The sequence below is a fragment of the Bidens hawaiensis genome, unplaced genomic scaffold (genome assembly GCF_021521415.1).
Source record: "Bidens hawaiensis isolate Kalapana, Puna unplaced genomic scaffold, B.hawaiensis_p1.1 tig00012490_1, whole genome shotgun sequence".
NCBI lineage: Eukaryota > Viridiplantae > Streptophyta > Magnoliopsida > Asterales > Asteraceae > Bidens > Bidens hawaiensis.
In genome coordinates this window covers 110058-134239 of record NW_027492024.1, presented here as the reverse complement: position 1 = coordinate 134239, position 24182 = coordinate 110058, and the positions used below count along the sequence as shown (strand labels likewise).

At 37.7% G+C, this 24182-nt stretch overlaps 1 protein-coding gene across 1 annotated transcript; it reads right to left on the bottom strand.

Moving 5' to 3' along the window:
- Positions 1-15842: 15842 nt before the first annotated feature.
- LOC143541303 (uncharacterized) lies at positions 15843-16418 on the bottom strand. Its single transcript, XM_077034163.1, has one exon. The coding sequence runs from the start codon at positions 16416-16418 to the stop codon at positions 15843-15845; it is 576 nt and encodes a 191-aa protein (XP_076890278.1).
- Between the last annotated feature and the right edge of the window lie 7764 nt (positions 16419-24182).

The window sequence follows — 24182 nt, the reverse complement described above, 5'->3', positions numbered from 1 at the left end:
AGCAATAGCGTTTGTTTTTACAATGACACCTTGCAGACATATATTGAAAGCCATGTGCGTGACCAAGGCATATAATGTGATGCCTAGGTTCTTTATTGGCACCAAGGAGTTTCTATATTCTTCATTGGTGATTAGTCCAAAGTAACACATCATTTCATTCTTTAGTTTTATTCTCTATCAAGTGCATTGCATTTAGATCAAACTCATACATTTTGTTAGTAGGAATCATTTTAGAATTTATGAAATTTTAAAACTAACAAATATATTAAGCATTATTATAAGAATTATTGTTAAGATAACATGTTAAGACTTAAGAGTGGGAGGTCAATGGTTCAGCCTTCAGTAATATCATCATTCAAAAAGAATATAGCTATTTGGAATTTGTCACTATAAAAAATGTAGTGTTTTGTTGAAGATTTTTGTTGTTTATTATTAAACATAGGAGTTAATCTTATATAAAATTAATCATTTATAATGCAAATCAACCCACTCAATTTTGCATGTCATCTAATAGATTTCTATTAAATAATTCTAACTTCATCAAACCTGCATACTACAAGATTCAAATTATTCATCCTTAGGTTTGAGGCATACGCCATTACCACTCAACTGTCCCTTGGAAAGATCAACTCACCTATCTAATGACTAATGGCATCGAAAACTAGCCATTTAAAAAAAAGGCAATGTGGCCTAATAATGTATATAAAAAAACTTTACTTGTGTTACTGTTTCAGTAACAAAAGTGATTTTATTTCATTGTGATACTACAATTTACGGCTTAATTCGTTTCAAAAGGTTTAATGAATTTGAAACTTTTATTATATATGTTATTTAACATATATTGGTTTATTTCTTTCATCTATCATTTTACTATGAATCAAAACAATATTTAAATAAAAGTTTGGGCTGGAAGAGCTGCGATCTGACGTAAGGAAGAGAGGAGGTCAGTGAGAACTTCAAAGACTACAGATGGAGTCAAAATGGGCGCTGTAGCGACGATGACCAGTCAAGACTTTGTCTACCCTCACAATAACACGACACCACCTATTAGGTTACAAATTTCAATAGCTTTTGAACCCGCGTATTACATGTGTTTTATCAAATAATAAAAATAAATAACATACATTATTTGTAGGGGTGAGCAAGAAATGGTTTGGAACCACTAGAACTGAGGAATCGGAACCGAACAGGTGCATCAGAACCACTAATAAGCGTTACCTTACGGTTCCCGGTTCTCAATATTTGGTTTCCGATTCGGTTCCCGGTAAAACCGAAGGTCCTAGATGTGGAATCAATAGACCGAAATATGAAAAAAATTATAAAAAAAATAACAAATACTCATTTTTTTATATGGTAACTTATTAGACGACATCCATTTAATAATTATTTAATTCAAAAATTTTCTTCTTTGCGTTCAATACCTAGCAATGAAAATCAGTTTTGATTCAGACTTTCAAAGTAATATAATACATAATGATATGATCTTCCTTTAATCTATTGCCACTAATGATTTTTTTAGAACAACGAATTCCTTGTATATAGGCTACCCCACTCTCCGAATTTTGAGAGCCCCGATGCCCCCACTCTGGCCAGACTATGTTGACTTAATCGAGCCCACACTGGCTTTAGAGTTTGGTTTGGGCGTTCCCTTGGGAAACCATACCGTTGACTGCCACTTGACAGTTTTTGTGTCACCACAAGAGCAAAACTCTATGGCGTAACACACTGTGAGACGAAAACCCGAATGGGCTCCGGGTTTGAATGGACAACCTTTGCACAAGGCCTAGCTCAAATCCTTTAATGTCAATATCCACCCAAAAGTGAATCAAGTGGGATTCGAACTTGGGTCTCCATTAGAGAATTCAAGCCTCTTACTGTAACAATTCGGGTTCCGTGTATTTCATTTGTAACCGTTACCCAACCCATTTACGGGCTCCGGCTTTCTCATCAATAGAATTTCCCGCATTTATCGAGTTTAATTTGGTTATTATACTATCATTTATTTATTATAATTATATCTTTCTTAAGTTTACAAATTCAACCCAAACATAAACTTTTAGCTTATATTATACCCACCTTCAAACTCCAGGGTCCCTTTTGTAATTTTGTTATAACCCATTTCACAAACTGATAACCCAAGACCATGATCCAAGTCCATATTCATTTCTTGTACCAGGATGTCAATTTGATTAACTTGGACCATAATATTCGCATCATATTTAATAATTGATCTTGTAAATATTTTGTTTTATGTTATTTTCGGCATAACCGACACTCTTAGTATGTTAATTTGATCAATGGTGATTCGTTTTTCCTTAATAACCAAACCGACATTGCTTAATCTTGTTGAACATGAAATATGACAAGATAATTCAATTAAATGCAAGGATACGATCCTTAAACCCTCGTCGTTCATAACCCTATAAATAATTGAATTGATTTCGCTGTTTACTTGTCCATTTGTTATCGTTTTTAGCCGACAACTGTGATACGCAATACACCCTCTTCCGTTCATCGTCTGAGGTAATTGATTAGTGCAATATGATCGCATTACTGTTGTAATCAATAGCCCTATCATCTATTATCACAACATTAATCGGATTAACCGATTGATGTTGGTAGGGTTCATAATCAAACTCTGATTAGTCTGCGTCTGTTTATAAGTGAATGTTCCTAACCTATGTTGCACGTCGCTGGTTAGCCCAACTGGTTAAAACATTGGTTACGGGATGGCAGGTCGCGGGTTCGAACCCCTACCACCCCATTTTTCTTATATTTTTGGTAAATTGTTTTTTTTTAAATCATTTTATTTATTTGTAATAATAATAATTATTATTAAATAAATTATTTTATTAAAAACCGACCATGATACTTGTGTTTTCTCGCATCCTTCGTCCGTGTATATATATATATATGTGTATTTAGATATACATATATGTATATATACGTATATATAATACCACGTAAATTAATATTATTGGTTTAATATATATACACACACACACAAAAGGCAAACTTTATACTTATATACTTTAACAAACTAATAAATTTTAAAGATGTATTTTATTCATATAATATGTTTATATATAACAAAATATTATATTAAGTATGATTTAAAAAGGATTTATAAACTAAATTAATAAAAATCGACTCTCATATCCGATCTAGTTCATTAACTTAGTATCTTCGTATTCTATTTTTCTTATTAGGATTTATCGTCAACGTGTGATCCGCAATCATCATTCTTAATATTTCTCTTTTCACTTTTGCTCGTCTATTGAGGTGAGTACCGCATTCCCCATTTTTTACACGCATTTTATATCGTTTTGCGGACGTATGCGTTCTATATTATTTCCCTACTAATTAATATTCAAACTGCAACTATTGTCATTTGTGTTAACAATTTTGTACCATACTTGCTATGTGCTTACATGCTTATTGTGAATCGCATTCGGAGAGGTCCAATATAATCTCAAAATAGTATGATCATACAACAGTCGTATTAGCCATCATGCTTTTCGACATCTCATTTATTTTGATCATTGGTTGAGTTGCTTATATCATTTGACTTGTTGCAATATTTATTATTCTATTATATATACATTAAAACTGGTGTGATGCCCACTCAATCTTGTGTTGAAAAATATACTTTATTTTTAACGCATATGTAGGTCATCGTGTGATGTGAAGTTAGATCAAGATTTGAAAGAACACTTAAGAATCAAGATGAAATAAACGAGACATTTGTTTTATTATTTATGATTGTTTAGTGAATTATCTGCTTTTGGATATTGTATTGAATATTTGACTTATATTGAATTTAATTTAATAGATATTGAAATTTCATTGCCCTGCTTGCGGTGCGCACATATAATGTATATATGTGTGAACCCTCGGGTGGGCAAAAGTGAAATTGTACTAATTTTGATGTTATTTTACTAATCTCACGAAAATAACGTTAAAAGTGTCAGAAGGTTAATCAAGCATCATGTGGTGGCGTTGATAGCCGAAAGACAATGGCACATGCACCAATCAGCCTGTGTCCCGATGATTGAGTGCTATGTGCCTTATGTCCAAGGCTTGATGCAAAAACTACTATCAAGCCGGGAGTCTCACCGGAAGCAGCCTCTCTATCCCTATGGGGCAGAGGTAAGGCTGTCTACATCTTACCCTCCTCAGACCCTACCATAGCGTTGCTATTGGTGGGATATACTGAGTACGATGATGATGATGATGATTATGATGAGATATTGAAATTTTCATTACTACATGATAGTACCTTGAGAGCTATGAGCAATTAATTCACGCCCCGACATTTTTGCCGTAGGTTGGGGTGTGACACTCACCACTAGGTAACAAGTGATAGATCTTTAATGATTTATTTAACTTCAACAATTAGTTTTTAATAAAAAATATAATGCATATTCAGTGTAATCTAAATTAGTTTTATCATGAAAGAAGACATACATATAAACTTGTTTACAATTTGCAAAATTTGCACAACCCATTTGATAAATAAACGATCGAACCGGTTCCAACACAAAATTGGTTAGTGATAACCGACTTTTTCAGTTCTCAAACGAACCGGTTTACTATAATAGGTTCTGTTCCGGTTCTATTTTCAGCCAATTTCAGATCCTGTTTGGTTATCGCGGTTTCGAAACGTTGCACGACACTAGTTATTTGAAATAAAAGAAAAAAATTAAAGGTAAAAATAAATAAAATATATAGTATAAACAATTAGAAGTCTAAAATCTAAATTTATAAATTTGAGAAAATCTCTTTATATACAACATTTGTTGTTTTATCACAAGTATTCTCATCATCAGCCAAGATTAACAATTTTAGACCATATTTGCTAGTTACACCGGATAATGCAACATAGAATTTCCATGGAAAAAAACTGCACATCGAAGGAACGACCTGTCACTCCCTGACCAAAAGCGGCGGAACATGCCAGGATGCGACATGATTGTTTCAATTCACACGACACTATTAAAGGTACAATATTTAAGCAACTCGTTCATTTTATTTAACATAAAAAACAACACATCTTGTTCATACAAATACAACAAAATACAATGAAATAAATAGTACATTTAACTAATAACCTAATGGTCCTAGGTAAAAATAACGTCTTCAAATTTTCAATCAACCAATAATCAAACCTGTAACATTGGATAAATATATGTTGTCAACACGAATGTTGGTGAGCAATTCCATGATTTGTGTATATATAATATGGGGCAAAATCCGCAACTCTTATGTAAAACCAGTGATAGAACGACAATTGCTGTATATAAATCATAAAATAAATAAGGCTCCTTTCTAATAGGTAAAACTACCAAATTACAAGGAGGAGCTTTTGATCATACTTATTGAGGATGAGGATGAGGCCAACCAACTAAAGCAATAAACATTTAAGAATTAATCATATGAGAAATACAACACACAATCGAGCAATTATTCTAAGTAACACATAACTTGAGTTTGCGGTTTGAGAATCCAAGTCTTTTATCATTTTTGTTTAAGTAAGTATGCAAGCTACCGCCTATAAAAGCGAAAACGGGGATGAAATTAGTCACTTGGATTAAGTGACTTTGATGAAGAAATACTTAGAATAAAAACTTCAAGAAAGCGAGTCCAACGGTGTGTGTGTGTCCTAGATTGAAAGATCTTGAGTTAAATTGAGTCTTGAAGATAGAATATACATGATAAAATAGTTCATTAAAAGAAGGCTTGGGTTTTCAAGATTTTAAGTTATATTTTACAAAGTGTTGCTAATAGAGTATGCATAAAATAAAATGAGTTTTACATGAAACCGGGTCTTTGATGTTTAGTTTTACTTAACCTTTGTTAAGCTTTACATAGGGGGAGCTGGTTTGGTGATAGCGTGCACGATTCCGCTAATGTAAGCACCAAGATCCGACTTTTAAAGATTTGTTTGGTTTATTCGGTTCGCGACCTGATGAACCACAAAATCCTAATCCAACTTACCAAACTATTTAATATATGAATCAATTCAATAAAATCAGTAGCTTAAAAAAGTTTAAGAATTTTTATTAAAGTCTCAAACTCGGTTTTAAGCGAGTGTAAGTCGGTCCGGTCTTAGTATGCGATGTGGATATAGTAGAAAAGGTGTTAAGTTTTTCATACGTTTGTTCACACAATTTGTAGTTTTAAATTTATAAAAATGATTATTATCTTAACTAAACCATACACAAATAGGCAAATGTATCTATCAAAGATGTAATATAGTATAGCTAAAACCAAGTATCTATCCACGGAAACACTTGTTTGATTTTTACTACTAAATCGTTGTATTTATTTCAACTGGAAGTGAATATCATAATAGTTTTGATTTTGATAAGCAAGTTTAGGCATAAATTAAAAAAAAACATAAATTAAAAGACAATATTTTTTTTGGGTTTTTATATTTTTAGATAGAAGATCAAAGATTAACGTATATCATCTTGGTTTAAACTCCTCTTAACTTTGGTTTAACAATGAATTAGTAAACATGTGATATCAAATTGCTATAGTGATTAAATGTGAGAATAACACTTTATTCCTAAATCATGTTATTCCATGATAATTGAGGAATGACATATGCATAATGTCACACCCCAACCTACGGCGGAAATGTCGGGCCGTGAACTGATTGTCCACAACTCTCAAGGTTACTATTATGCAACATTTATAAATATCAATATCTATTTAATGATTTAAAATAAAACAAAATTCATACAATATCCAAACAAAAAGAACAATAGTCCATCAACAATCAAAAATCATAAATAATATTATCTCATTAAATTTCTTCTAGCGTAATACTTAAGTGACCTTCTAACTTCAATTACTTCACATCACACGATTACCTGCTTATATGCGTTGAAAATAAAAATAGTTTTGTCAACACAAGGTTGAGTGAGCGACACACCAGTTTAATGTACATATAATATATCAAAATACGTAATTGCAACAACTCGTGTGAGAATAACAAATTAACCGATGAGCAAATATAAATGAGATGTCGAGAAGCACAAAGGCTATAATGACTGGGGTATGATCATACTATTTCTGAGATTATGGTGGACCTCTCCGAATGCGAGTCACAATGAGCACATAAACACATAACAAATATGGTATACAATTCGTTAGCACATAAGACAATAGTTGCAGTTTTGTGTATAAATATAATTTACGCATATTGTGACATCCGTCAAATTTGAGTCTTAAGTTGTTTTCGTTTTGTAAACTTTTATTACGTGAACCCGACTCAACATTTTTATAAAATTATTTATGTATTATACAATATTATATTATATATTTGATCACCAATAAATCGATGTTTTGTCATATTATAGTGTCGTTGAGAAAACATAGAGGGTTTAATCTAATTTTCGTAAACTCGTTATAACTTTGAAAACCTTTAAACTCATATTAAACATTTATTGAAACTTGAGGGGCCACTTTTGAAAATATGTATATATATATAAACAACAATCATAACCTAACCCTAACATCTTATACATACTAAGCCCAGCCGCCACCACCACTGAGCCGTTTTCCGGCGACGGCAGTCCGGCAAGCCCCGAGCTCCGGCCGTCTTCCCTCCCTCGTTTCTCCGACCATCTCAGCCGCAAACCACCACCCGCAGCCACCACCACCAACCTCGCCACTCCACCTCCTGCCGATTTTCCGTCCACCATCTCCGACGATATTCCGGCGACACCCCACCACCTCCACTGTCGCACCACCTCGCACTGCATCACCACCATCTCAGCCCCCCTCAACCCAAAACCACCACACCCTTTCCCTCGTTTTTCCGGTGATCGTAAAAACCGAGCCATGCTCTCCCTCTCCATCAACCGATCGCTACTCCCCCTTTATTTTTCAACAGAAAATCCGGCCACTGTTTGCATCACTGGCAACAGTTCCGATGGCAGCAGACGGCGGCGCTGGTTCAGGGTGGTAGCTCTCAGCGACGCGGTCGCGTGGATATATTATTTGCTTGATTTCGAGCTCGTATGGCCAAGTTATGAGCAAAACAAGAAAGGGCTCGTATTCCGGCTGACGGTTCGTATCTCCAACTGACTGTTTGGTTTTCCGGCGATGGTGAAGGTGATTTCCAGTGACGAAAACAGGTATAAATAGTGGAGTTCAATGAGACGAATGCGTGGATATCTTATTTGCCTTAATCAGAGTTCGTTTGTTATGGTTTCGAGCTATCCGACTATTTTTTTAAGTATTTTAAAGTTTATAAAACTTATAGAAATTTATATAAAATTTAAATAAACTTTTTCGTATTAAAACCGAACATCATTATAACCTGTTTTCTCGGCTCGACTCGTTAAACTAATTTTATCTATATATATATATATGTATAAATATATATTTATACAATGTTTAATAAATACGTTTTAATTAACTAAAAATCATAATAAATATTAAAAATAGTTTCTAATAAACTTATAAAAACCGACACTTTTATGTCGATCTAGTTTCAAGGTTTTCGTGTTTATGTATGTATATATATGTATATATATGTATGTATGTATATATCGTAAATATATAAATAACGAGCTCTAACTTATTTAAACCCGACACCATCTTTTGGGTAAAGTTGTTTTTATAAAAGATGTACATTTTCGCATGATAAACGTAAGCCTTAAATCAAAATCTATAAATTTGGAGCTTTCGGTGGTCAAATCGATCCCGGCCCGTTAAGGGGCATTTTAGTCAATTTTGGAATAATTCGAATACTCTATCTTCTGGTTAGAACTAGCTTTCAGACCAGAAGACTTTTCTGTTCGTCATAATAATTGAGTGTAGTGGTCAGAGCCCGACTCCAGACTCGCAGTTCGGATTCTGAACAGTACCAGCTCGCTTAAACATTGTTTATTTCATAACTCAAATTCTAGACATCCGTTAGACCTGATTCCAGCGGCTACGTTCTCGCTTTTAATTGTATATTATTCCCTCAAAGTTTCAGGTTTATTTATTTTTTAACCAGTCGGCTCGCTTAACCGCATCCTTAAATTTCTCGTTAACTTTATTATTGCAAGGTGAGTACTTTCATACTCCTTTTTCCATCTTTCGTTTTGGGGTGACATTTCATACCTATCAAACTAAATGCTTTATTTACTTAAATCTTAAACCCACAAACGTGATTGTATATTTTACCTAAATAATTGCTTGACTTGGTGTTCTATGCTTACATGCTTATTTGCCTATGTGTTTATCGCTTTTGGATGGTAGAACTATAAATCCTAGACCATTTGGCAACCCCTCATGGCAAGGTGTCGTTAACGTAATGCAATTAACGATAACTATTAAATCCTAGACTACTTGGCAACCCCTTGTAGCTAGGTGGTGCTAATGTGTTTAGCAACTGTCTATAAAATCCTAAACTATTTGGCAACCCCTTATAGTTGGGTGTCACTAACTTGTTAGCGATAACTATTTTATCCAGGTTTATAGCTCTTATTTATTGTTTTGTATACTAGTTTTGTGGCTTTTCATACTATATACTATTGTTGCTCAAACTTATGAATTGCTCACCAACCTTTGTGTTGACAAACTTTATTTTATGAAATGTTACAGGTTAGACTATTGTTGACTCGAGGACTTGACGAAAACGTTACCAAGACTATTAGAATATTAGTAAAACGAACAATATATTTGCTACTTGTATTTAACTTGGTTGTGTGAATGAGATGTGTTGTTTATTGATTTGTTGAACTAAAACGAGTTGAATAAATATTGTTACTTTAAATAGTGTCTTGTGTATTTGTCCAATCACGTTGCACCCCGGCATGTTCCGCCGCCTTTGGTCGGGGTGTGACACATATGTCCACAAAACGTGGAAAAATGAGTAAAATATGGGGAATGTGGTACTCACCTCAAGATGAACAAAGGTGATTAAGATAAATAGGATGTGGAAGTGTTACACACGAACGATAAAGCCTAATGAGGAACAAGAGCAAACATATACGCTAAGTACGATATTTATTATGACCACTAGTTAAACAATATTATATTATATAAGGATTTATTATATAAAATGATTATTTTGATTTATAAAAACATAACTTAAATATTATTTGTTGTTTTATAAAATTAGTTTACTTGATTTATATATTTAACAAAACATTAGTTTTTAAGTTATAATATACTTTATATATACACACATACACACATGTACCTTTATGCACATATATATGAACGAAAACATGAGAAAAACGAGTATTACAAAGCCGGTTTTTATTAAAATAATCTTTATTAGTTATTATTATTACTAATACAATCATTAATTGCTTAAAAAGAAATAATAACAAAAAATACCAAAAATATCGGGGTGCATGGGGTCGAACCCGCGACCTCCACCCCACAACACAAGGTGTTTAACCAGCTGGGCTACAACGACATGCAGTTAAGAACTGGTTTCCGTTATTTAAGAACACAAAAGAATAGACAGTTTGAATAACCAAATCCTATAAATCAATTTGATCAAATCCGTTATACCTTATCAAATTAACCATAGGGTTAATGAAGAACAAAGCATAGCGATCATAACCATGTAATTAATTACTTCTTACGATGATCGGAACTTAGGTAACAAAGCTCAACAGTGGCCGACAGGTTTGATGTGTATGAAAGAGATATAAAAAACTACATTAATCTAATTAAATAAGAGGGCAATGTCGGCTACTATATAAGGATTGTATCTATACATTTAATTGAAATATCATCAATGATTTCGTGTTCATCAAGAGTTAACAATGTCGGTTAGGTTAATATGGAATAACGAATCATGAATGGCATAATTAACATAATAAAATCTTCAGTTAAGGCTAGAAAATAGCATAATTAAGTGATATGCAAGATCAATTTCTTCAAATAAACGAAAATTGTTGTCCAAGTTTGGATTCGGGTTCAAGAACATGCATATGGGTCGGGTTTGGTAAACGGATATCCAGCTTATCATATGGGTTATAATAATATTTTCAGTTTGGTCCCTGAAGTTTGAGGTTGGATACATAAGAGACTAAAACTTATACTTTGGGTTAAATGTGTCAAAGCTAAATAGATGTAATTATAAATAATTAAATATTAATAAAACAATAACTATAAATCGATAAATGCGGGAATATTATTAATGAGCAAACCTGGAACCCTAAATGGGTTGGGTACGGTTACAAAAGAAATGTGGTAAAACCCGAATGGTTACTCATAACTTCATGACCTCCAGTAAAGCATCTATTTATGTAAGAAAGTGGTTTATGAAAAATATTGACAAAATAACTCACTTTAAAGATGAAACAATCCCTTAAATTACTAAGTGAATTGTCCTTGATACTCTAGTAAAATAACTCTTGTATTATACTTCAAATATCAATTAATATTAGTTAAGTTGTAAAGGATTAACCTTGAATTACCAAATCTTAATCCACACAACTCTTTGACAATTATAGAACTCATGTAATAACCACCCAATAGTTGTTAAAATATGTTATGTTGCACACTCACTCAACGAGTAATTGACCGAATTAAGTGGGTGAATACCAACAATCCGCTCCACAACCATTGTTGTTAAGTCCCATTTAAAATGATTAATTACTACATATATTCCACTTTGTCCATGTCAATATTAGGATTCATGTTTTTCCCCGACCAAACCTTTACAAGAATAGCGATTCCTTGACTTACCATCAGGCTCGGAACTTAACGGCTCATTTAAAGATTCTTAATTTAATAACCAAGTCCTCACAAGTGTGACAGTTCCCCGGTTTATTATCAAGCTCGGAACTTGGTGTCTATTTTAGGGTTCACCAAGGCTTCAAAAGACTAATAGTTTCTCAGCTTATCATCAAGCTTGATAATTGGGGTTTTTAAGAATATTTTAACATTCCTTGTCAGGTGATAATTGCAACATAACCATTACTTATTAAAGACCAATCACATGTTAACTATCATTATTGAACTTTAGTTAAGATTCATTAATAGCCAAGATGATACTATGAAAGTTTAGCCAATAATAAACATAATGTTAATTATCAAAGTAATAGATACAAACATGATCAAATTGAAACATTCTAACCAATTTGAATGACTAATCTTTAATGCTAATGACTTCTTCCAAGTGCTTAATCTTCTTAATCTTCAAGGATTGGATGGATGGTATTAATTCCCTTGTTAATGGTGATGAAAATAGGTGGTTGAAGTGGAGTAAATGATGTTGGAAGGTCTATTAATTCCCTTAGGCTAAGGGTAATGGGGCTTGGTTGAGCCCCAAGTGATCCAATCAAAACCCGACACGTAGGCGATGACATGACCCTGAATCAAGCCCCAGAAGGTGTAGTGGTCTAGGTGATCCGGCGCTTGATTGAATTTTTTTTTTGTTATGCACACAATTATAAATTAAAATACTTCATTAAAACATAAATAAAAAGGAAAATAAAAAATACATATAAATAGCGTTTTTATTTTTGTGTCGCCAATTCCTTCCGAATACGATCTTTTTCTTCCTCCATTAGCGCTTGGTCGGATGGCGGTAGGTGGCTAAAGTCTTTGGCTAGAAAAGCCAAACTCTTGTAACGGTTTCTTTTACGTCGAGCTTCACCAATCGAGAAGAGGCCACTTGACAATTCTTTAATTTCTTTTTTATAGTCGTCATCAACAACCGTTTTTTCCCACGATCCCTACCCAGAGGGTGGCTACAACCTTGGTCTTTCAAATGACCTTCGGACAAGTTTAGTTCGAAGTCAATTTGATTCTCCTACCCACTCGAAGAGACGTATATGCCGGGCGCACTAGTTTTTGTCCGTTTTGCCCCATCGGCCACGTCCTCCACACATAGTTCAATTCATTTCGAGCACTTTCTTAACACCTCCCAGAAGTAGCCCTTGTCAAACGTGTTCACCACCCCGTACCTCCTCAACACCTCTTGTTTCCATTCATCACAAGTGAATTGGTAAAGCGCGAGATCATCGGACACACTCGGTCGTATTCGGTTAGCATTGCAGTTATGTATGTTGGTAAACAATCATACATATTTACGAGTATCGGTCCACCGACCCGATATGATATTTTCGGTACGATCCCTACTCCCCACTTGATCATAAAAACATTCCCGAACCTTGGCCAAAAAAACTCGAGCTCTTTGAAAGTCGGCTACAAAATAAATAACAAAAAATGTAATAAGTACCCACAAAACTTAAAAGATATATTAAACAATAAAATTCACGAAATAATACCCATGTTCCGATCTTGGGATATTTCAATCCAAGCTTTTGCCAACGCAAGTTTCTCTTCTTTAGACCATTGAGTAGACTTCTGCTTCTTCGGTTTTCTTCCCCTTTTTGTGGGATCGTTTTGCCGGCTTCTCCGGTGCCAGCTCCGGTTGTGTTTCCGGGACCGAATAATCGGATTGTGACATATGCATGAACGCTTGAAACGATTCGTCGTCCATGTAGTTCAATCCCTCGGGAAATTGAGTGTTGATGTTGATATTACCGTAACCTGAGCCCGGCATGGGTTTTTAATTTGAGCTACTTGAGAGATTTTTAAATTATTAGGGAGAAATGTAGTGAGAATGGTGTTTCATTGTTATAAAGTGGGGTAGTTATTTATAGTGGATTTGTAATAAAAAAAAGTTATTTTACATTTAATAATAGCCCAACGGCTATTTTTTTTAAACATAACTAGCCAAAGACTAGTTTTCCGCCCTGCGGTCCCGGCCACTCCCCTCGTCCGCGCCCCTGATAACATGAACGATGTAGTGGTGTTCGCGAGCCACGTTTACAGCCACCTGGATCCCCCCCCTCGTCCGCGCCCCATTACCCCTACCCTTAGCACGACCATGTTGAACATAACACGGCGTGGTGATTTTTTTGTCCCGCTGAACTAAATGATTCATCATCAGTTCGTATGGGTTAACACGACTGTTTTAAGTAAGACACGATCATGTTGAGTCCATAAATTTCATCCAGTTTTGTCCTTTTCTCTTGTACTAAAGGCATGGCGAGGCATGGTCGTGTTTTGCTTCAAATCATTCTATTTTGTCTCTTCCTCATGTTCTTGATAGCATGGGTGTGTCTAGGTTAACATGGCCATGTTTTGGCTTCCAGATTTTTGTATATACTTCGTACGCTCTAGGCATGACTATATCCCGATTCACCATGGGATGTGTTGAGTATGTTTTCATCATTTATCTCTGTTTTTCTTTGTATATCAGCTTATTTTATTCCTTAGGGCTATATTTACCTATAGATAGAAATTATAAACATTAATGGTTATTTATTCTAATATATTGCCGATATTATGCTTATTTGGAGATATTTTAGTGTTGAAAAGATGTATAAATTCACATACATCACTTAGTATAATACCAAGTTTGGTTATGACATACCATAATATTAGAAATATAAACAAGTTAAAGTTAAAATGGTTAAGAAAGATTTTTGGTGGTTTGAACGGTGACTAGCTCGTTAAGTAAGACGAATAGTTTAACTTTTACTCGGTTTTTACCCGAAATTTGGTTTAAGCCAAGATTTGTTCCAACACTTCTAAAATCTTAGGTAATATGAGAAATATAAATTAAAACATAACTAAAAATATATTGAACTTTTTGTGGTTTGAACATTGACTAACTTGTTAAAATAAGTGTTCGGTTTTACTCGGTTTTTATCTGAAACTTGGGTTCAATCCAAGATTTTTCTACACTTCCATATTAACCATATAATAACTAAAATATAAAGCAAAACTTAGATCTAAAGTGTTTGATTCAACATGGTTGCTTAAAGTTAACTAAAGTGTTTAAACGAGTGTTCGCTTTTGGTTCTGTTCTTGACTCGTATGAGACTGAGGATGGTTACAACATGTCCAAAACCATAGAACCAAAATAAAGTAAAACTTCCATATCTAAACTCAAACAAGAAGTTAAGTGGGCAAACTTCCCAAAATAACCCAAACGGACGTAAATTGCATAAATATGAGTTTAAGCGCCCACAAGCCTTAAATAAAGATGAAAATAGTTTTCCTAATATAAAATAACTTGGACCAACTGAAAATATAAAAAGCATATATCGGAAATGGATTGAAATTCAAGATTCGATTTCGTTGACTTTTAAAATCAACCTTAAGCAAAACTAGCTAGAACAGCTTGCAAGTTCAAACAATTCGGGAGAAGAAGGTGAAGATGAGCAAGGGAAAATGGCTAAGATTGAGTGGGTATTTATGGGAAAAGATTAGGGTTTGAAGGATTTGATAAAAGCTTTGTCCGGTGGATAAACCTGTACACTTTCATTATTTTATTTAAATAATTTTTTATTTAAATAAATTATATCCAGGAATAAAATCAAGTTTGCAGGGTTCCAGAATAGTTATGGGTTGAGTCTTGGTCAGTTTGGATGGTTAAAACACGAGTTCAGAAATTAAACGAGCCTAACCGATCCAAAAATAAACCAAAACTGGTTGCTGAATGACCAAACCATATCAGTGGGCCGCGCCATGCGTAGGGCTAAGGCCTGCCCTACGCTCTGCACTAGGTGGTGGTCATTGGCCAAGTTTTATGGCGTTTTGAGCATAAAATAAGCATTTTACTCACAATTACAGACTTTGGAATAAAACGACAAGTATGAAACATGATTACAACATAAATTTCATTATTTTATTAATATCAAAGGATCCGAAAACAAAACGGGTCGAATTTACAACACAAATACGAATACAAGACGACCAGAAAATGACAAATATCACAGTATCCCCCTTTGAAAATTTCGTCCCGAAATTAGGATGTAGTCGCGACAAGGATATTTATGTTTCATAAAGTCTTTGTGTTACCATGTAAATTCCACGTCACGCCATGATTCCCAACGGTTTTTGACTAACCGGATACAGCTTCGCTTGGTTCTTTTCTCATTACGATCCATAATTTCAACGGGTATTTCAACCATGTGCATTGTCTCGTCGATACTCACTTCGTCGAGGGGTATGCGAATATTACCCTTGGATAAGCACTTTTTGAGGTTCGAGATTTGAAAGGTCGGATGAACACCAGTAATTTCTTGTGGTAACTCGAGTCTATAAGCCATTTTTTCAAACCTTTCGAGGATCTTAAATGGGCATACGAAGTGGGGTGCTGGCTTTCCCTTCTTGCCAAAACGGACTACCCCCTTCCAAGGGGATACTTTGAGAAGGACAAAGTCGTCAACATTGAACTTGAGAGACTTTCGCCGCTTATTGGCGTAACTCTTTTGATGACTTCTAGCAGCGAGAAGATTCTTGCGAATTAGATCAATACGATCGGTAGTGTCTTGAACCATCTCGGGATCGCTAATTTGTGCTTCACCATTCTGGTTCCAACAAATCAGAGAATGACACTTGCGACCATAAAGAGCTTCAAATTGAGCCATACCAATGCTAGAATGGAAGCTATTATTTTGTATGAGAACTCAATAAGTGGAATGAGAATCCCAATTTCCACCGAAGTCAAGTACACACGATCGAATCATATCCTCAAGGGTTTGGATTGTATGTTCGGATTGGCCATCGGTTTGAGGATGATAAGCAGTACTGAGATCAACGTGAGTTCCCAAACAATCTAGAAGTGATTTCCAAAATTGAGAAGTGAAACGAGCATCGCGAACTGAAATAATGGTCAATGGTATACCATGTTTGCACACGATTTCATGAACATAGATTTGAGCCAGTTGTTCCATGGTGTACTTTTCTCGGATTGGGATGAAATGAGCTGATTTGGTTAATCGAACGATTATTACCCAAATACTATTATTTTGCTTTTGAGTATTTAGGAGTTTGGTGATGAAATCCGTGGCAATGTCTTTCCATTTCCAAACGGGAATCGAAGTTTGCTCGAGTATACCAAAAGGGCTTTGATGTTCAGCTTTAAACTTTGAGCATGTAAGACACTTTGAAACATATAGTGCCATGTTTTTCTTCATATCTGACCACCAATAGATCAACGAAGATCGAAGTACATTTTATCAGCACCGAGATGTACTGTATATCGCGACTTATGAGCCTCGTCAAGATTGAAACTACCATACCTAGTACCTAGTACCCAAACAAACCGTACTTATTCTAGTCGGCTTCTTGATATAGGAATAGCGAAAATATATCGATACCATTTAACGAATACAAAAAATCAATAAATCTTAATACTGATATCAGTATCGAATAGACTGATCGGTATGGGAACGATACCGGTATTCAAAAAATATTCCTATCCTTAATCTACAAAATTGACCCAGTAAACATAATCCTGAAGATATGAGGTGTGAAAATAATACCCAAAGGATAAAATTTGGAAAAAAGGAAACTAAGAGTAACATGACCAAGTCCAAGAGAGCCGTATTGGATTCATTTTCTATCTTGACTTTTTATGGTCTACATTCTACAACAAGCAAATTCTCCGACTTGACTTAAATAAAGATGTGTGGATTTTCTTCTTTTTATATTTCCTCTTTTAATATAACAACTAGCTTTATAACCTGTGTGATGTACGAGATGTTTAAAAGAAACACAACTAAACTATAGAAAGAAAAAATTTTAATATAAAAAAACTTATGTTATATCAAATTAAATGGTTTTATAACTTTTAATTATATTTCTAATGGAACATTCATATGAATACGTAGTGTCGCCTCACGCAATTTCTTCATAATCACGAAAAAGATGCAACTAATGATTTTATAAGTTTTAATTATAGTTTTTTTTATGGAATAACGAATTCTAACAAAACATGATAAGATGTTTTTATTCTGAGAGACATAAAAAAGAACATCATATATATAATTTATGCTAAAACTCCATAGATCCATGAGGGTTGAATATATATGTGAGAATAAAATTGTTATTTATTTATAGTTTCTTTTTGTCTTTGTCATCTTAGGCATATGAATATCGTTCATTGAATTTCACACATTCATCTCCTGTACTCCAAAGTGTACATAAATTGATTTAATAAAAAAAAGTAGATTTGATTTCATTAAAGATATATAATTTATGTAATTAGTTATTTGAGTAAATGATAGATTGATATATTTTAATTACACTGACATAAATATGTTTTCATTAAAAATAAAATAAAAATTTGAGCGGGAAATTAGGGTCGGACTGAATCTCTAAGTGACATATGTCTAAAGTTATTTTCTTTTATTAGAATATGTAGATGTAAATGTAGATGTAGATACGACTGTTAGAGAGTTTTGGAATAGGAGTACTTTTTATATAAATAATTATAAAATAATTACTATTTATATAATTATTAACTCATGTATTTGCATACTCCATAATGAGAGTTTTTAACGAGTTTATGAGGGTGTAAAATAGAGCTAAAATTATTGAGATATCAATGATTATTGATTAAAACAAGTATTTTCATCCCTGTGTTACTATGTTACCAAGGTGGTCAATTCGAGCAATTAACTATAGACTAAAATTGGTGAAGCCACCCTGACACGACCGCCACCAAGGGCACCTAATTGGAACCCGATAATGGTAGTTGAAGAAACACTAAGTGACCCGGGGCAGATTATGGATAATCTGGGGGTTAAGTAATGTTTCCCACGAGGATGAGGTCCAGCAGAGAAGGTTGTTCTTCAGGTGACCTGCAAAACAGACACCGTAAGCTCGTCACTGAGAAGGGGGGTTCCTCCTTGTGACCACCCTCCGGCGTGAGAATCAGACTAGATTGCTCTGAATATAAGTGTATATTAAGAGATTGCTAGATAAGAATGAGATATCAGATGATGTCCTTACCATTCCAAGGTGTTGGAGTATTTATAGCCGAAGGTAGGTTTCCTAGAAGGTACAGCCGGCTGAATAGTATTCCTGTTCTACCAACAGTGGACTACGCACAGGCCATGCTGGTTGGTGGATAGACTACGGCCGACAGTAACAAGGTCGGCTGTACACTGTTCCTTTACTGCCGGCTATGCACTGTTCCACCAACTGTAGGCTGCGCACGTCCCATAGTAAGGGTTGGTGAGTAGGCAGCGGCTAATAATGACAAACAGTACTAGAGGGTGCTCCTCCTCGTACTGTTGTCGGTGAGCTGTCACCCTGTGATTGGTTCATGGGCTGTTCTGGTCAGATCGTCTGTTCTGCCCATACCTTAGTAGGTATAGTACAAAAGATCTTCCAGAAGCATACGGACTGGCTCATTTAGGCGGGAGTATTCCCGCCTTGCTCATTCCTTCATGTGACTACTGAAGTAGCTAGTGCCTTGTGCGTGTAGCCTTGCTGTTAGTGCGGGTAGCCTTCCCTGATGGCTTGTATCCGCAACTGCGGGAACAGGCGGGGTACTTCACCATTGGGAGGCTTTCCCTGCGGGTACAGCTGGCGTACTGCGCGTAAGGTTTTCTCTGAGCATGGTGGGTCCTGCGGGAGCAGTTGGTCGTTGCGCAGACGTCCCTGTTCAAGGTGAGTCTTGCGGGTCCAACTGGGCTCTGCTGGGACCTACCTCTTCAAGTCCCCCCAGTCCAATGTTCTTCTCATGAATTATTTAATAAGTGAGGTGAACTTTTGGACTTAGCAAGGGGTTTTGAAAAGGGTTTTTAGTTTTTAGGTTTTCCGTGGGGATTCTTCCAGCGGTTTTCCTGATGTCACGCAGAAATTCCCGACTTTTCTGCTTGATCTTTGGGTATGAAGCGGGTAGGTTTGTAACCTCGCAAGTCAGGAGCGTTGAGTCCCACTTGTGTGGATTCTCCATGGGGTTTTGGTAGTTTTCAACATATTGATCAATTATGCTAAAACCACCAATTCCATCTTGGAGTTTCAAACAATATAGTTCTCGACTTTCCCGTCATGCGGGGATGTTATTCCCGTTTCCGCAAGCATGGCCCAGAAGATCCTTCTTGGTTTGAATTCCCTGCAGAGTGCTAAGTATGTGAAGGGTTTTGCCTTGACACTGTACCCGCACTCGTCTTACGGTTACTTTACTTCCAAGGTATTCCTGGCGTCAATTCCCTGCGGGTGCTAAGTATGTGAAGGGTTTTGCCTTGACACTGTACCCGCGCCCGTCTTATGGTTACATGGTTGCCAAGGTAAGGGGTATTTTCCCGCTTACTTTTGAATCTCTTTGAATTTTTTTTGAAATTCGAAGAGTTGGTGAAAGGATAAGAACAGTCCAAACCTCTGAAACGTCGTGCGACGGTTTCTTCTGACTGTGTCAGGACGTGCAGGAAGTTATGGTGACGTGACAGTACATGGTCATTCCAGACGCCTTTTCAGGCGAGTGGGCGCGATTTTTCGGGTGCGTGGCCGCGAAATTAATGGTACGCGTCCTTTCAACTGCTGTTGCCAGCTTGCTTTTTGCCACGTGTCATAGTTTCATTGCACCTTCGATTTCTCTCTCTTCCGCATTAATTTCATCGCATTAATTGCGATTAGTATATAAAGGGGGAGAGGGTTCTTTGTAATCCACACTTTCACTTTTCTCTTCATCTTCAAAGCGATTTCCGGCGAATACTCAACTTTTCCGTCGAGCATTCTCTCGAAATCGTTTTCTTTTTTCATCTGCAAGATGTCTTCTCACGATCTCGAAGCTACAGCCCAGGAGGCTGGGGTGTTCACCGATGACAAGAGTACTGCTGGCGAGTGCCAGTGTGCTTTGCCTGTCGATCTGTACCAGTACATCGTCAGGAAGTTCATGCTCGAGTCTCTCGAGCCTGAGTTTCCTGAACCCCATCAGACGGTGTACGATGCCCCCAGAGGCAAGATCGGGGTATATGCTGCATTCTTTGTTTATGGGAACCTTAGGTTCCCATTGACAAAGTTTGTGTACCGTGTCCTGGAGAGGCACGGTGTGCACCTGACCGAGGTGCACCCGATGGCGATCGCGAAGATTCGCCACTTCGAGTGGGTGTGCCGGATTCTGGGCATTGAGCCCTTCGTCGACCGCCTGATGACCTTCAACTCTTGGAGGTGCATCCAAGGGTGGTATACGTTGATAACCCGAATCAAGGGTTTGAAGATTTGCGCAACCGAGCGCAGTCTTCGTTCGTGGAAGAGGGAGTTCTTCTACCTCTCTGCTCGCGCCATCCCCCTTGCCATGAAATTTAAGAATGGGCAAGCTCTCCCAAGCCTTCACGCCTCCAACTACCAGGAGGCGGAATGGTTCTCGAAGATATCCCAGGTCCAATCTCCGGTTTACCGGTTTGCGGAGTCCGGGATGGTGATGCTCGGGATGAGCCGGGTGTGGAAGGAAGCGGATGCGCGAAAGATCCCGATCGTCCTCGAATACGGTTCGAACTCTGTTCCTTACGGTATGCTCTGTTTCTTTTTGTTGATTTAGAATCTCTTCTAACTTTTTTCCTGTTTATTTCAGAGGGGAACGACTTGCAGTCGCTCATGTATCCACGGGAGGCTGACAGTCCCGCTCGAATGAGTACTCGTGCTCTAGACGAGAACGAGTTGCCCATCCTAGAACAAACAGCGGATCGGTTTGTGGAGGTCTACCCGCTAGGCCACGAGATCCTGAGCGTCAGGCGGCCAGGTAAGGCGCTATTCAACCCTCGACCCCTCAATGTTGAAACCTCTGCTGGAATTCCTCTAATCGTATGTTCTGATGAGGAATCCGCAGATGGTCCTCCGTTGGTGCGGAAGAAGAAGGCTGCCGGCGGGAAGGGGAAGGAGAAGGTGGCCTCCACTGCCGATCCAGTGCCTCGGTCTGACTCAGAGGCCGAGAGCGAGGAGGTGGCGGGGAACCCCGGTGGTGATAAGACCACTGCTCCGGAGGCTGCGACGATTGTCACCTCCGGAGAGCCCAGGATGACAACGGTGACCGGCGTGAAGAGGCCGGCTCCATCGGGTTCATCCCCGCCTGTCCGCACTTTTAGGCTCAAGAAAACCCGTAAGTACCAACTTTATTTTTAACTTCATAGATTTCCATCATTAATACTTCTTCTTTGTGCAGACGTGGATGTTGACGCATTCCAGGGTGGAGCGGGGAGGAGTACCCCCCCGCCAATGACGGTAGGCCTGGTCAGCCTACCTGAGGCGACGACCCAGGCGGCTGCGCCTGCTTCCGCTGGTTCAGTTGCTCATTCCATTGAGCCAACTGTTCCAGCTGTGATGACGTCACCGCCGGATGTCAGTGCCATTTTTACAGCATCTTTCACTGAGCCGGCGGTTACTTTTGCTGCGGACTCTGCAACGGCGGCCGCGGCGGCCTTCACCATGCCTCCTCCGTCATCGGCAACGACGGCCGATCCTTCAGGTATGCATGGGGCTTCTCGCCAAACTCTGCCTCCTTCCCATCTACTTGACCTTTTGGGCGGATTTCCCTTAGGTTCAGGTGATGGGTTTGGCGGCTATCGGCCTGTTATTGACCCTACAGGTACGTAGGGTTTTTTTTGGCCTAATTTTTATTTATTTTTTATATCATCTTTTCCTAACTGCTTTTTGTTTTTTGCAGTGTCGGATTCCAATGAAGTGTATGTTCCACGATGGAACATCCGCCGAGGAACAACCCTTCGCACACCTGTGGAGTGCGTGGAGTGGGCTCGTCACGCAGCTCCCAGTGGTGCGTTGGGGGAAGCCATGGCTAGCTACCAGGAGGGTAGGCTAACCAATGAGCTTCGGGTTCTCCTGGCCCGGATGCAGCCGCGCGTCGAGCTGCTTTGTCGTGAAAACGACAAGTTAAAAGCAGCTCGTATTCAAGAAGTAGCTCAGGCGCGGGCTGTCCGGGAGGAGAATAGGAGGCTCTCCGCCGCGGCCGCGGAGAAGGAGAAGGCGTTCAAGGCCCTTGAAGTTGAGGTTCAGGCCCGTCTCGAGGCCCGTTCCAAGGCTGCCCAAGCTGTTAACGAACAGCTTAGGCTGGCTAAGGAAACTGCTAGGAACGCAACTGAAAGGGCCACCAAGGCTGAAGCTGTTGCTGAGCCTCTACGCCTCGAGAATGAGGAACTTAAAGCTAAATTAGAGGCGCTCCAACAGGCTCATGATGCCTTGGCGATGGAGGACGCGAAGAAGCTCCAAGAGATCCTGGACCAGAGGGGTGTGCTTGACCACACTGAGCGGAAGCTAAAGGGCGTCGAAGAGGCTGCTGCAAAGGAAGTGTTGCTTGCCAACCTGAATAAAAGTGAAGCCGAACGCGCCTGTACCCAAGCTCAAGCCGCCCTCCAAGAAGCTCTGGTTGCCAAGGAATGGCTTATTCGAGAAGCGTTGTCTCAGGTAAGCTTTTCATGTCTTTACGCTTTTCTTTGTAAGTAGAAAAGGTTTTGATACTTGTATATTTTTTTTGTAGGTTGTGCATCGGGTCTTCACGGAGACATCTTATGACGATGCTATGAGCACAGCCCTCAATGCTTCTCACGAGGATGGGGAAAAGGCCAGCTTCCTGCTTGGTCTAGGGTTTGTTGAGAAAGGCATCCCGCCTTCCAACTTCCCTTTGTATAATGTGGATACTGAAGCTGTTTATGACCAAGCAGTGAATCAGTATGCCGCCTTCCCGCATCCGGTGGTGGAGAAGGTAAACGAAGTCGCTGCTGCTGATGATGGGCTAGCTATTCTTAAAGCTTTCCTTGAACCGCCACGCTCTACTGATGGTGCGGGTCCAAGTGGAAGTGGTCCTGAAGCATGATCCTGAAGATCCCTCTCCACCATTAGCGTAGATTTTTGTTTTTGTATAGCTTCTTTTGTATGCGGGTATGCACCCAGCAATCTTTGTAATATTTGAATTTTGTGGAATAAAGATTGTGTTAATCCCTTGCCTTGTTTATTTTACGCATGTTTTGATTTAACTTAGCAATTTCTTTAGTACTTAGATAAGTTAAATTTTTAACGTGGTAAATTATAAGTTTGTTTCGCTTCCTATTTCATGATTGTGTGGGTATGACCGTCACTTACACTTAGTAGGATGGCTTAACTTTACTTATATCTGACCTGCGTGGAAGTTTTCCTCATCTTTTCCTTTGAAATTTTCTAAGTGTTCAGAATAAGTTAACCTTTGGACGTGGTAGATAGGTTGAAGTTTTGCTTCCTTGTTCGTGATTGTGCGGGTAAGACCATCACTTGCACTTACAAGGATGGCTAAACTTTACTTACATCTGACCTGCGTGTAGGTTTTCCTTAAAACTTGAGATTTTTAGCATTGTGTTTATGCGGGTTTTGCCGCCTTCCACACGTAACGACTTACTTCTTCCCCCATTTATGCG

Excerpts from the sequence above, each read along its gene's own strand:
- LOC143541303 (XM_077034163.1), bottom strand. The coding sequence starts at position 16,418 with ATGGCTCAATTTGAAGCTCTTTATGGTCGCAAGTGTCATTCTCTGATT.